Source organism: Galleria mellonella, unplaced genomic scaffold (assembly GCF_026898425.1).
Source record: "Galleria mellonella isolate WM207_F2 unplaced genomic scaffold, CSIRO_AGI_GalMel_v1 utg117, whole genome shotgun sequence".
NCBI classification, from domain to species: domain Eukaryota; kingdom Metazoa; phylum Arthropoda; class Insecta; order Lepidoptera; family Pyralidae; genus Galleria; species Galleria mellonella.
This window is the reverse complement of record NW_026441980.1, coordinates 9574889-9590890: the sequence shown is the minus strand read 5'-3', so window position 1 is coordinate 9590890 and position 16002 is coordinate 9574889. Positions and strand designations below refer to the sequence as shown.

General features: G+C 31.4%; 1 protein-coding gene across 15 annotated transcripts in view; it reads right to left on the bottom strand.

Annotated features, from left to right (window-relative positions):
• Positions 1-715: 715 nt before the first annotated feature.
• Positions 716-16002, bottom strand: part of LOC113511845 (protein still life, isoform SIF type 1) — a 132715-nt gene continuing 117428 nt past the window's right edge. For 6 of the 15 annotated variants that reach the window (XM_052895424.1, XM_052895443.1, XM_052895431.1 and 3 more), the window contains 12 exons: positions 15099-15296; positions 13451-13645; positions 13255-13363; positions 12786-12965; positions 12551-12688; positions 12302-12459; positions 11965-12152; positions 10878-11055; positions 10548-10634; positions 10353-10464; positions 9856-10000; positions 4688-9637 (listed from right to left, as the gene is read on the bottom strand). In XM_052895424.1, coding sequence (XP_052751384.1) covers positions 8854-9637; positions 9856-10000; positions 10353-10464; positions 10548-10634; positions 10878-11055; positions 11965-12152; positions 12302-12459; positions 12551-12688; positions 12786-12965; positions 13255-13363; positions 13451-13645; positions 15099-15296 — 2472 coding nt within the window. In that variant the 3' untranslated portion in view covers positions 4688-8853. The other 9 variants (XM_026895567.3, XM_031913447.2, XM_031913445.2 and 6 more) reach the window with 7 other exon arrangements.

Here is a 16002-nt window from a genome sequence, read left to right as displayed (position 1 = left end):
TTGCTCTCTTGGTAACTTAAATTCTTTATAAATTACAACTGTCATATGAATACATTTACAAAACACACACACTAATGTAAATGTTTTTATCTCATTTTTGTGATTGCATTGCCACTCTGTAGTACGTAAGTACATTTTTCTATGTCTATGGTTTTATCTATGCCAAGGGAGCGTAGTAGGACTAGAATTAAATGCCCCGGTCTTATCACAATATTCTCTACTAGCTGTATTTCTTGGCATTGCTCGCATGAATCAGTACATAAGCTATCTTAGGAGCTAAGTTAGGATATAATCTACCTGTATACCAAATTTAACTGAAATCTCTTCAGTAGTTTTTGCGTGAAAGAGTAACAATAAACATTTATTATACTTTTTCTTCTCCAACGTTATAAATTTTCGCATTCATTATTAGGATTTTTAATAACAAAATTGTTATTGGAGGCTATCAATACCATAAATTCTAAATTTAAGTTAAGTTTTCATTCTTCGAGAAACTGTAATCAACCTAGTACATTTTTATATGAAAATTTATAGGTTGTAATGTAAATCGGGAAAATCAATAGGGGCGTTTGTTTAGGTTTCTTAAGGGTCGAGACGTGTGACATCCTTAGTGTTGCAAGTGTCCATAACCGTTACCATCAGACGAGCCGTATGCTTGTTAGCCATCATAATATTATAAAAAATCAGTAGGCGACGGACATAATAAAAAAAGTCATAAATTTATTTTGTTTATTCATAAGCAATAAAAAGTAATTTCCGTATGTGTAATAAAATGTAACGTATAATACCATACAAAGGAAAACAATAGAATACATACATTAATTTGTAAATTAGACTAATTGTGTTGGAAGCCACTAAAGGTAGATTCAGTGTTAGGTACATTCTTTGGCAAAGTTATTGACAAACTATTTACGTGACTCTTACATTGTTCTTAGTTTACGAAAAGTTTCGTGCACTTTACGTTTTAATCATTGTGAAGGCACTTTAAATTTAGGCATTTCGATGATGTAAGAAAACCTTTATGACTCGAAATACATTACATTACAATTCTAAATTCTAATAAAACAAACTTGGTCTGCAAATCCAATTTTAAATTATTAGATGTATATATACGTAATGATGTACCAGTATTTTACAAATTTGTTCCAGATAATATTCTTCCAAACTACAATGTAATATTATAATCACATACAAATAATGGCACCTACAATACAATAATTTCCTATATTTTTGGAAGCTCAATGCGCGGTCGTCGAAGTAGTTTGACAATAGCATTACCGTCAGTTATTGTTAACATTGTGGAAATTTTTAAATCACTATACACTGACAGGTAATAAACTTGACAATAAACATGAACGCAATATGAAACATAACATGAAATTATAAAAGTTCAATACTTATTATAACATTAGTTACCTTCGTATTTTACTTCAATAAGTCTTTCTAAATATTCATTCATTTCCCTACATTACGTTCAAATGTCATTGAAGTATGAAATACAATCGCAATTAATGAGCTCATCCTTCATTATCATTTTTCACTCATATTTGTTTATTTATTTTATTAATTATATTTTCTTAGTATAATAATATCTATAAATTGATTGTATAAGTTCGTAATTATTAAATTCGAATATTTTAACATATGTATATTAATAAACAGGTTTTATTTCGATAAATCACAAAATAATCTATTAAACAATACTTAAAATTCAATTTATAATATATATATAGTTACATATATATGTATATATTATACATTATGTGTTGGTATTATATATGCATATATATAAAGTACGTGTGTGTTTGTGGTCACAATAATAAATTAGTACATAATCTACAAGTATTATTACAACATAGATACAAATATAATTCAAGATCAATATAAAGTGTTAATACAGTATTGTATAAGAGACCACGTGAAAATTTGAAGTTTGAGCTGAGTAGAATTACAGTGATATGTCCCGAAATAAAATTTCACTAATATATTGCAATTTTTACTAACTATTTAATTTAATATAGGTATAATATTTATTGAGTTTAATATCTATTTTATAACTGTGCATATTTTTGACTTGAATATAATTATGTAAATTGGGGGACTATAGACATAGCGTCTGATTAGTAATCAATAATGTGGTATTATTATTTAATATGAAACTATGATCCCCTATAAGATAATAAATTAATATATACATATATTTTGAATAAATCTTCATATACATATATAATAACAATATCTTAAATAAATGCCACATTTACATAAATAGGTATCATGAATACAGTATAGTAACATTTTTATTACAACTACGGGATACACACTTCCGTTCTACTATCAAATTTTCCATGATCTCAAACAATACATTTATATATTACATAAACGAAATCACCATACCAGGTCGTATGTTTTTCATCCGGTAAATTAAAAATAATCAAACGTGTAGGATACATGTTATATCATTCGCCTAGCCTATGATAGAACTTTCGAATTTGATCACGAAGAGAAATTATTATCAAAACTACCTAGTGTATTTTCCATAGGGTGAGTGCATCTTGAACTATAGGGTGGTGAGTGTTGCATTGCCGATGTGAAATGAAACGTAAGTACATTACAACTAACTACTCTCACAATTTAATTATTCAGTATATGTAATGTTCACGATGATTATTAACAAGCACAGGAATAGGTACTTAATTTGGCACAGAGGTATTGGAGCATTTATTTAGTGTAAATTAAAACTGAATATACTTAGGATTTACAAAATGATAATAATTATGTTGTGTAAGGGAAATTCGGTAAAGTTATTTCTAGTTTATATGTTACGGTGGCTTAGTTTAGACATTTATTCTATAGATTAGTCACGTCTCTTTCTCTTTTTCAATACATCTTACAGTGCGCTTTCACCAAACATACATCATGTATAAAACATGTTTGCTTATGTAACCGTTTCGATAACTGCTTCCACTAATACACATACCGCAAGCACAGCATATTTTGCGACATGTATTTTGGTAGGGGAGTTATAAAGGAAATTATGGTTATAGAGCCTGTGCGATCATTGATTTTGTGATTGTTCTAACCTCTTTCATGATGTTGAAGAGCGAGGCATACAAATCTTACTCACTCCAAATAATTGTACGGCGTGGAATTAAGAAATAATTTAAAAACTTCAAGTGATTATATGTCTATTTATATTGTTACTACATCCATTCTGCATCTTAAGAAAAAATCCCCGTATGTAAGTATATAATGGAAGAAAATATGTAGTTACATTTTAAATAAAATAAGAGATTCACTGTGATGTTACTTGTATGCGTAAGGTTATTTAACATTTATGTAACATCAGAATGGAAGAGATAAACCATAGTGAGTAATATTGTAACCTCAGGTTACGTCTTTTAAATTTTATTTTGTTTTTTATTGATATTGTCATTAATTTGTAATTTTAATAATCCTACTTAATAATGTCATGTACTATGTAAGAACACAAATTTAAGTATATACATAACAAGTTACTTTGATAATTATGAGATTCAAAAAACAAACTTTACAATTCAACCATAGAGGCATTGACATGTAGGCATTATTGCACTGCTGTCGTAAACAAGAAATAGTATAGTAAGTACTACGACATAATTTAATGCTGGAGCGTGGTAGTAATATAGTGACTGTCGCATTACTTATGTGAATACGAGTCAATGTTGTATAAATTAAATAATTTTAAGTACGAACAGAGTTTTGGAATTCATTAATTGCTAACAGCCACAGACCAACATTTGTTAATTTCATGAATATAGTAGTCATATTACATGCATTAACCATTGGTATAGTCTTTTTTTATTATAAAAAAAGGTTGAAATTATAATTTATATAATGTTTGAGCCGCTTTACAAAAAAAAACTACAAAAATTTATAGAAACTAAATAAATAATAAGAATTTTCTCTTGAGCCTAAAATATTGTTTTAATAATATATACGTATTACATGAAGCACGTTATGGAAACATATAGGTATGTGAGTTCAGAATTCAGGTAATTTAATTAACACATTCCCATATGCGCCCTAGAGATTTATTCTCATGGGTTGATCTGTATTCGGAAGTAAAAAAAAATAAATCCTCTATGAAGCATGCTTTCGTAACAAACGATTTCCAGCAGTTATTCTATAGACGAATTGATTTCACTAGGTGAAGGGATTGGGGTAGTGCCGAATTAGGATAAGCGCATAGCATAGGAAACGGTTCGTAAACACTTATCTTTTTGCATACCCTAGCATCTCTTCGAAAGGGGACTCTTGGAAGATAACTCTGTACATTAATGTACATCAAGGGAAAACTCGAGCTACAAACGGGCCAAAATCCGTGTGTGTCGAAGGAGGTGCTCGAGCCGGGCACACGGCTACACGGCGGGGAAGGAGGGTTGTCGGCCAGTGTGGAGCGAGTCGGCGCGAGCTCGTCGCTCGGTTGGAATACCGGGGCACGAGGAGTAGGAGCGCTAGCGGCGTTAGTGGCGGTGATCTGGCGCGAGCGACTTGCGGCTGGCGGACAGGTGGAGCGCGCGCGGCGCCGGCCGCTGCGAGCGCGGCAGCGTGGTGGGCGCCGGCGGGGCGCCGCCCGCCGCGCCCGCCGCGCCGGCCGCGCCCGCCTCGCTCAACATGTCGCGCGGTTTCCACACGGGCGACCCTACAACACACCAAACACCGAACTCTTTATAAACAATTCATGTCGCCGGGTGGCGAGTGTGCACCGAGCAAATTTGGAATGCAATTTTACCGATCACAAAGATTTCGCGGTATCAAAGAGTTGAATGTTTGATGAATGTTATCGTAGGTTCATGCCCTCGTAGAAATCGTACGAACCGGGCGCCCGTCCGGACATAAATGGAAGGTGCTTAATACTTGGAGGATAAAGGATAAGTATGTCGTTGGAGGAATCGCGGATCTACGCCGGTCAACATTGTCATCGAACATTCAAATGATAGCGAAATTGCTAAGTCTCTTGTCGTATACTCTATCTACCTAGTCTTATTTTATTTGCTGCATACATGTATACCTAAGTATATACGTATGTATAGATGATTACTCTACGAGCTACGTGTAAGGTGCGCCAGTCGTTAATCGATGATAGCTTCTGTTTATCTTTAATTATCCATCGTTTATTTTCGGTCCATACGTGCATAATCTAAGTCAATAGAGAATCGGTGCATAGTTATAGAAGCGCTACGTGATAGAAGAGTAATACATATTTTGCTACTTAATTTATGAGATATAAGTTTGCTGATATCATGTATATTTTAGTGTATTTTCGGTTAGCCTATTTATTATTAAACGATTAGTACATTACATTCACCTATTTATTATTGTTTATAGCAACATGCATTTAGAGATTATGTACTACTATTTTGTTATATAATGTAATTTTTTATTTAAACTTTTACGTTGTAGTCCGTTATGATTAAATCGAGATACATCTTCACTTTATTTAATTTCTGTCCATGTAATTATAACGCCACTGTGAGAATGTTTACACTATTAACATTTATGCAGGAACATGTGGTAAAGTTGCCAAATAATGTTAAGTGACGTTTCTTTATATTATGTAATAATTTGTCACAAATTGTAATTGGTCTAAAAGAATAATACAGCATTTAAAAAAAACTATTGTTTTGCATATTTGCAATTTTTGTTACGTAAATAGTTATTATTTGATTTAATTAGAACACTGGTATTACTCTAATTATATAAAATAATCATTTGATGTTTAGTTTTAGCTTTACCAATCAGAAAACAAGAAGAAATATTGATTTATATATACTACATTACAATATATTTACGTGAATATATATTATGGCAATCGCGATTTACAGTAACAGATCGAACTTAAACCTAAATTGAGCAGGTACATAAATAAATGCAAGAGTAAATTAATTATTATTAAATACAGGTATTTCGAAATGGAAGACTTAATTAATGATTACATACTACAAATCCATGGTCGTCTACGTAATAATAATTGTATTAATTTATCGGGATACAACGCACATTAATATAGTCGAATGAAAATTATTAAGAGAGACATTATGACCAAAGTGATTTAGGATTATCATCAGTACGATTCCACAGCCATTATTATATAACAACTTAGCACTAAGATTACATCTAAAATTAAGTTTGAGTAATAGTATGTAATATACAATAAAATTATATTTAAATACAATACATAGTAGATACTTAGTAGTACTTGATCGCAATATTTTATTACTTCAAAAGTTGTGAAATTAATTAGCTTATTGCAATTTTGTATAAAGGTGGAAATAAAAATATTTCTGATTTCACGTATACCATATTTGAACTAGGGTGAATTAATACTTATTGTTAATGAAAGAAAATACTTATAAATATAATAGATTTTGTAATATTAGTTGACAGGTAGAAATAACTGAAAGCACAGAATATATCTATTTACAGAAAGCTTTTATAATGATCCATATAGAAATTAACGTGAAAATTTAAAAGCAGATGTTTCATATTGGGCACAGTAAATGTCGGTATTTAAGAGGAATAAAAAAATAGAAACGAACAGTACGGGGAAAACATAACAAGATTAATTTACAACTTAAAATATTGGTGAAATTTTTTTTATTAATTATTCAGATCAATAACGTTACGTCGCATGTCATACGTTTAAATCAATAATAAGGAAAATAATCAAACTTTATTTTTACTTCTGTTCTATTTTAGTTCACGTCCTTTTCTCTTTGGAGAATTTCTCCAAAGAAACTAAAATCATAGACTGCCAGTAACTTTTGCTCCGACATACTTCTCTAGCTTCTTCTGCAATCATACATCGCATCATACAAAGTTATTATTTGTAGATTCTTCCAAATTGGCATTTCTCTACGATATTTCTAATTTGGTCATTGAAAGTAGAAATAACACTCACTTGATCAACTTGCTTCCTCACTTTTCCCTCATAAATCCATTTACTCGGTTATCATGTATCGTTTCAATATATTCAAATCATCGCAATATACGTTTCTAAATTCTAGTCTCTACATTTTCTTTATACTGTTTAATGACATTGTTTCTTACCTTGCCATTCAAATTTGTTCGCATTTCAATGGCATTCAGTGTACATTCATGCTTTATTTGTCATGCTATATCTAGCATTATCAGCGCCATCTATTCAATCCAAAACTATCCTATTTTTCAAATTGAAACAAATAATTCACATCTACAAATTTTAATAAAATCGGTCGGGCGTTATGTTTAAGTTAATACAAACTATACAAACATAGAGATTCGTAATTTCTATACATTAAGATAGTGTACATTGATTGGGCCCAAGGTGTTTACATTCCCGAGTCATCTCTCATCTTGAAACATCTCCTTTAGTTTTCTGGGTTCGAAAATTTTCGCGTAATATATCAAATTATATTAAAATATTTTCTTCCATTTTCGGCAAATACAAGCGGATTTGATTCATAGCATTTATGTGGAGGATTCATGAATATACACTGATAATAAACATTCAAATAGTTAAAATTCAGTTGGATACTTTTATAGAGAACGAAAATTAACATAGAAGTATATTAGATCACTAATAAGTTTATTTTCGTTCTACAGTAATTTATTTAAATCTATTTTTCTTTACCTATGACTAGTTAATGAGCTGTTTAATATCATCTATAAGGTTAATTAGTTATACATAGTTATTCTCTGTTTGTTTGTACATAACCTAAGTCAATAGTTTATGCTCAACTACTTAAAGTGCTCAGTAAATAAAACAAATAATTATTTCATTGACATCGATAAATAACATATAATATATAACACATAACTCAATAGATTTTATATTAAATGATATCGTGCAAATTTAGTTTATAAAAATATGTGGGTTTAACTTCTAATAAATATAGAAGATTTTATGCCAATTTATTGTTCAAAATTTTGAATGTATTGTCGTTAACACTAATATCGATGATATATTTCACTAGTCATAATTATGTCATCATATAGTTATAATTCAGTTAATAAATATTGCCAATTATAGGTTTTCAATTGACATCATAAGTATCAAGAAATCCACATACTTATATAATTTTTATATTTATACTGTAGAAGCTTTTTTTGTCAATGTAAATTAAAATTTTTAATGAAAAATCATTTATATTGGGTAAATATGTGATTAAATAAATCAATATTGTTGATTGTTATACTTGCTGCAACCTAATACCTTAATATTAACTTGTATTAAGATTCTTTTACTATGATTTTATTAAATTCAATTAGCTCAATAGATGTATAGACATTACTTTCAACCAAGATGATAACTCTAAACAAAAAGTAAAGAAGTATAACGCAATGAAATGTTTTATTGTGTTGTACTTCTTTACTTTTTGTTTATACCATATTACTGCTTAAAGTATTATAGAGTTCATTACTATTCTTTACTAATCAATTCCATTGTAGGGTGAGTTAATTAATTTAATTTGTACAATACCTACACCCGATTATAAATGATATTACGGCATAATTATCATGACGAACATTCTATGAAAATATTATTAATTTTAACAGAGACTGTGAAAAATTAAAATGTAGTAAATTTTCGCGTATATAATTGTGTTATTATCTGTTTTACTCATATGTTTAAACGTGAATTTGATCAAATGAATTATCTTCATAGTTTCGTGGTTCTTCATAGTTTCGTGTAGTAATGAAACGTCCACGTTCGTGTGCATCATCCAAAGTTTCCACACTACTACGATCAGATGATGTAAGAATTTGTTGCGATTGATTGATTGAAGCCAAAGACTTTCTTCTTGATTTGGGGGACTTGCCCTTCCCCCTATGCTAGGAGGTTTTGCTCTGCTTTTTACCAGAAAGGTAGCATTGAACACACGTGGGATGTTCAATAGCTTTAGCGATAGATTCTGTAGACTTGGAAACCACAATTCCCATTTTTATTGCTTTGTCTTCTACTTTTGCTAACTGAGAATAATGTGTCATTCTATCCAAAGAATTAGTTCCAAGTCGAGCTAACTTTTCACCACTACATTTCGATGAACGTCGACTTATGTTTGGTGACTTTGATGGTGATCTATCGAAACTCGCCTGTGGCGTTCGCATTATGCCCTTTTTGGGAACCGGCTTAGGAGATCTCGATCTATCTATACTATTCTCGCGTGATTTCATAATACTTCCACGCGGTGATCTAGACCCATCAAAACTTTGCTGTGGAGAGCGAGATTTATCGATAGAACCTCGTGGAGATTTCGATTGATCAAAACTGCCTCTTGGTGATCGATAAAGAGTTTTAACTTGTTTCAGGTTAGATTTATTTGGAGATTTGCAAACAATAACTTTGGTGACGCGATCTCTGTCAGGGGATACGTGATCTCCGCATCTATTCGGAGATTTATCCCTGTTAATGCTACTACCGCTACACGAACGAATTACTTTTATTTTTTTGTCAGAAATTGATGAACTCTTTCTCTCAGGTGAGGACTTAAGAGATTGAGACTCCTGCTTACCTAATTCTTTAACCATTGTGGGTTGGTACTGAGTTGGTTGATGGGATGATTGAATAAGCCTTGCTTGACTGCCAGTACTGCCAGCACTCAGCGTCGACGTCGTACTGCGAATGGAATGTATTATATATATAAGCACAACATTATATTTAAAATAGATAACAGTATCAGTATTGACATATGTATGAGTAGTAACGAACAGACCTACATTGTATATAAATTTTGAGTTAGTCTAATTTATTAGTGTGTGAGGAGATTGGTGCCAATTTGCGATGGTGTAGGTAGTGTGGTCGATTGTGATGGTAACCCATACATATGTTGGTACCTTAGCGTGAGGTGGTTGGGAGTTCTGCCTAACCCTCGTTTGGCAGGTGGCTGCGGCTGTTCATCTTCGCCCTCGGATTTGGAGCCTGGGTCTGACTTGTCAGCGTCGGGTGGTGGAGGCGGCGGCGCGCGTTTTGCATTACTCTCTGCCGCGCGGAACCACAAGCTTGTGTTAGACTCGCGACAAATGACCATGCGTTAGTGTATTCTTATCGTTTCTCAATTTATATATAGTGATAATAGTTACATAATTAATAAACTAGGTTTATATTTAAAAATTGAGATACGATTATGGAAACATGCAGGTTGATTTAGTAAATAAATAGTCTAGGATTAAGTGATGGATTTAATGGATACACGCATATGAGTACAATTCAATGATTCTAATATTTAAAACAAAAGGTTAGGTTATCGAATAGTACTTATTTATTAGTAACACATTAATGAGGTGTCAGTGAATAAAACGAGAGAACGTTTTCTAACAATGTATGTACTTACCCGTGGTATCACCTAGTGTCTTGCTACGATGTCTAAAAGCTGGCTCTTCGTCAGTTGTTTCTTGTGGAGGTTCTTCTGTATCCTGAGAATTTTCTCGTGACAGATCACCAACCTTTAAAAAGCAATATTTGTCTCTTAACTTGTATAAAGTATGTATAAAGATAAAAGTTGTACGTATAGATAAATTGTATTTACCTCTATGTTACCAGCTGATAACCTTTGCCCCGTAGTCTTGGGCTTTTTCGTTTTGCCGAGAGTTTGGGATCCTTGCATTACTTGAACCTTAGTGGAAAAACACAGTATTACTATATAAATATTTGATTATTTATTGTATGCATGAATTTATAATATTTTTTCATTTTTTAGTTCTACATATATAAGTAAAACCAAAATTTCTAAGATTTCTCCGTGCCATCTCAGAATTGTTTGGTGTCCATTCTAGGATGGTAGCAGAGATTTCAGCTATGTGAAAGATATGTCTGAAAATATCTATATATGCAATTGGAACATGCATTGTTAATATACCTGATGCTTGGGGCGGTCGCGGTCGCGGTCGCGGTCGAGCGTGTGCGGCGCGTGCGGCGGGTGCGGGGCGCGCGGCGGCGCCGGCGCGGGCCGCGTGCTCGGCAGCGACATGTTGCGCACCGACTCGCGGATTATCTGCCGTATCGTCTTCAGGAACGCGTTGCGGAAATCCGCCGTGCTGCACAGCCCAACCAATGTACGTAGTCAATAGTAATAAACATTTGTTACGGATGGAAAAACTATAAATATATTTAAGCCTCCCATTTTAACATGGTGCGTCCAGTAGATGATGTTGAATGATTTGAATTTCACCCTGTATATAGTAAATATAGGGTATTCGTTTTGCGAGATCTTATATCATATAGGTGGATATGATCTTTTTTTGTATCTAGCATAATTAGTAGATACTTAAGCAATATTAGTAGGTATAATCTTCTTATCAAAATATCAGTATATAAAAAATTATAGCTATTTTTTATATTTTTGCAAATATATTTTCATTTAATTCATACATTAAGAGTCAAACTGATCGACTTTACGTCATACTTTGAAAATATGGCATAGAGTGCTCTATACCTGTACTCAGTAAAAAGTATTTTTATTTTGCACTCGGTGCGTTTTTATTGTCAATTATGCTTTTTTAGATAGCTGATTGAGCAATAAAGAAATTATAATATATATAAAATTTATACAATTGGTGACATAGTACATTTGACTCAGGGAATACTTTTTACAAGTTAGCATATAAATTTTGAAACGCTTTTATCGTCAATCCCCATTGTTAACAATTTACCCGGTCAGGTCGGCCTCCACGCGGTTGCCCCTGAAAACCATCGTGATTAATTGTCAAAATCTTCGCGATGGACCAACTGACTTGACTTCTTAATCACTTATCATCCCCCACTGGTGCCCCGTCAGTATATTCCGATAGCGTGGGAGAGATTACCATTTCATTATCATGCATAAAAAAAGTAGGAATAGGGACTTTCATCTTCCTGTGCCAAGTAATAATTTTCAATTAATTCATTCAAACAAATATCTACTTTTTGAATTATTATTTATATATACTGATATACTATATAAATACCTGTTAGATAAAACGTAAACTTTCTCAGAGCGCCTTTGAAGTTGACTTCTAAGATGTATGAGTTCCCATAAAAAGTGACTGTCCATATCTTTTGCGGAGGATGCACGCACTTGTACTTCAGTGACAGGTATTAGAACCTGGTACCTGATGATTTCTACTTCGTTCGAGTTATTCTTTGATGATACTCCCTGAAAATATTAAATATTAGTTTAAAATTTTTTAAACTAATATAAATCCATATGTGTTCAGTTAGATCTATTTATGTTCGGGGAAATTTTAAGCGTGTAACGGAATAAACGAAGTATTGAAAATTCGTACAAATAAGTAAGACCATTACCATTAGTTTTTTCTTCTGTCTCAGTCTTTCTTTGCATAGGAAGACAACAGCTGATTTAAATACAAAGCACATAGCATGTAATTCTAGTCCTTTCTTTATTTTTCCTAAAAAGTCTGAAATATTTAACCATTCTACACCACCGTAGTATAACAAATCACCTGAAAATTAAAAATAAATATTAAATAATTGTATTAGGGTAAGCGAAATAATAAATATGTTATTCTACTGCAATATTGAGATCTTCCTTACCAGGACTTAGATCTATAGGTTGCTTGCAAGACTTTTGGTGTTGTCTAAACAAGTGATCAAATATAGCACCATATTCTTCATGTATTCGTTGCATTTCATTGATGTGTTCAGCAACTTTTTCCATTCCTTTTAAAGCCTCTATAAAACGTATTAAGGTATTAGCAATGAGAAAATTGTTTGTTTAAATAATATATATGGGTTTGTCATGTTACATTGGATCTTTATTATTACTTACCTACTAAATGTAGATGCTCTTCAGAATTAACGTCAGTCAAATTTCTTAATTGTTGTAGTAATAAAGGATATTTTAATATCCGTTGTATAGGTTTTATTAGATATGATTCTAAAGTCGATGAATGTTGTTGTTTAGGATTTCTAGCAGCCAGAAATTCTTGTAAAGCCTGATTACCTTCATCTAGATAAAAATAAATGTGTCTTTGTTAAATACAAATTATATGTATACTGTTTTAATGACAACTAAGGTAAAGTATTATTTTAATATAATATATACTATTTATAAATACATAAATATATTTATGGATCACTATTAAACAATCCTTAAATGTTTATAAAAAAAATCATATAATTGTAGTTAGTCATTTGTAATAAGGTCATTTATTTTAAAATAACTGATGAAATCAACGCTCAATATCTTCAAAAACATTAGAATATAATTCTTGAAATCAAATAGTTAAAATACTTACTTGGATGTAGAACTTTCTGTGCTTTACTGTGACTAGCACAAAATGAGCTGTATAACTTAAAATGATTGACGTAAAATAGAAAAGCGTTGCCAACTGCGAAGAGTACATTCTAAAAAAGATACAAAAAGTGTTATTCATATTCAAAATCATCTCATCTTTATTGTAAAATGTGAGATGTAATGTGAGAAATACTTACTCTAAATTGATTTGAAAATTCGAAGTGGTGGAAATTTGGTTCTGCCTCGAGAGCTTCTTCTAAATTTTGTAGAAACTGCCTTTGGAATGTTACGATTTCTTGTATGTTTCCGAATAGTGCATTTATTTCGGCATTTGATAAAAAAGTTTCCTTTTTCAACGGTTCCAGGTAGTTCTCGAGTAAGTTGTTCAGGTGCTGTAAGAGTTTCTTTTTAATTAGAATACTTAAATACGAAAGTTTCTTTAGGTCATTTTTAGAATTAAATATGTATTTGATTATGAATATTTAATCAAGTATATAAGTGCGCTCACAGTTGCGACTGATTTTACAAAGTTTTAAGTACGTTTTATAAATCCATCAGAACTTTTCAGATTAATGAATATTTATTTGAAACACGGAGTCTATCAAAATGTGCTATATACATGGAAATATTTCGTCATGGGAATGTTTGTAATTAGATTATCAAAGGAGTGTATACTGATTTTAGTTAAATTATCATTAGAGACTATAATAATATATAAATATATAACTATCCTTGTTGTATTCTGTATGTTAATTTACTCACAGTTGTTCAATTGTTTCATCAACAATCCATTATAATTTTAGAATATAATACACATATATGTATATAAAGGTATATATATAGCATACACACTTATATAAATTACTTTATAGTAAGTAATATAATTAAATATACTGCATAAATAAAACTTATACTTGTTAAAAATTAAATTAAATTAAAACTAGATATTTATGTATATACATATATATTATTATATCTACTTATGTTAATATAGGTACATACAAATTTAATTATTTAATATTTAAAAATTGTATTGAATTCTAAAAATGTCTATAAATATAACTTGATTTAAAATCAAATACAGATTTATAATCATATTATATATAAAATAATTAAAAAAATGCCAATTAATAAAATAAATCATCCAATAATGTAAAAAAAATAATTTTACTACTTTTCTATTCACAAAAACGGAAATAATAATCTAATAAATGTACTTAAGCTGTTAAAAATATTTAGCAAAATTTTTAAATGGTATTTTTTATGATTCTACTGTTAAGTTAGGTATGTTGTTATTATTGTTGCTAAGTAGAACCTGCAAGAAGTTCAACAGTTACTCTTTTCATATTATTTATGTACAAGATAATTTTACATTTATATGGGTACTATAAGTATATTTAGCACTAAGTTGTATTTATATATATTATTTAATGTAAAATAAACAAGCAAACATGAGAAAATCAGTATCTACAGACTGTTGTTTAACGCGCGCGTAATACCTCTGGTATTGCAGGCGTTCATAGGCTACGGTAACCGCTTACCATCAGGTGGGCTGTATGCTTGTTTGCCACATCAGTGGTATCAAAAAAAAAGTATTTTAGGGAGTTTAACAACCCAGCCCACCACGTTGTCATCAATCTGAACCATATAGTGAGCAATTCTATGCCGGGACCACAGGTGTGTCATATGGTCCCGGCATAAAATGAGCGCTTACTTATAGCACTGAAAAAAGGACGCTTACTTTTGGTTTAAAAAATAGATGTTTCAAAATTTACTTAGCTAAAAGTACGTTTGGTTGAATATATAATGGAAAGATAGATAATTTAATGGAAAAGATGTAATTACCTTGACGTATGCGCGTTCAGTGTCGACGAGCTCGAGCAGCACCTTCTTGAGCTTATCGGCGTCGGAGAGGTGGCGCGACGGCGTGCCGGCGGCGGCGCTCGCCACGCTGCCCGTGGGGCTGCCGCGCCGCGTCTCCGCCGGCGACCGACACCATCCCGTCACTTGCTCAGCGCTCTGCCCACGAACACCCCCACATTTCTATTTCATTTTCACACTGTTTTACTACGATTCTTTAGTGTAGTGGTTACATGAAATCTGTTTTTAAATGACTTTTAGAAGAATATTCTAGGTGACCTTATCCATTTACTTGCTTTATTTAAACATAACCATTTATGTAATAAACCACCCCACGTTTTAGGTGACAAAAAAGAGGGTTTATGTTGAGTGTCATGATTCAGTGGACCTGTTTTATTAAAACGCACAACAATCGTCAAGTTGGGTTTATATTTACACTTTGCAATCATAATACCTAATACTAAATAACGTAAGTAAGTAATTGACAAAATGTGGAATAAACGTATAAATTCGGCACTAACATTAAATATTATAATTGGTACAATAATAAATTACCGCAATAAAGTTTCACCCCTAAAACCTAGACTATTTTTACGGTTATAAATATAATAATACTAGTTGTATTTCGCGGATTTATTTCCATGAATTTACATAAAATATGTGTATTATAGAGGATATAGTTTAAATATCAATCCAATATGAGAAGATATAAATTAAATAATTACATCCTGAATTAACATATAGGATACTTTTTATTCTAATTCATGCAGGTAAGTCTGCAGAATATTGTTAGTACTTAATATTATTCTTATCAAAATTAATTTGTAAGTTGACCAATTTTAATTATTTCAAAATATCTAAATTTATTTTAACTGTATAAGTTTAGCAC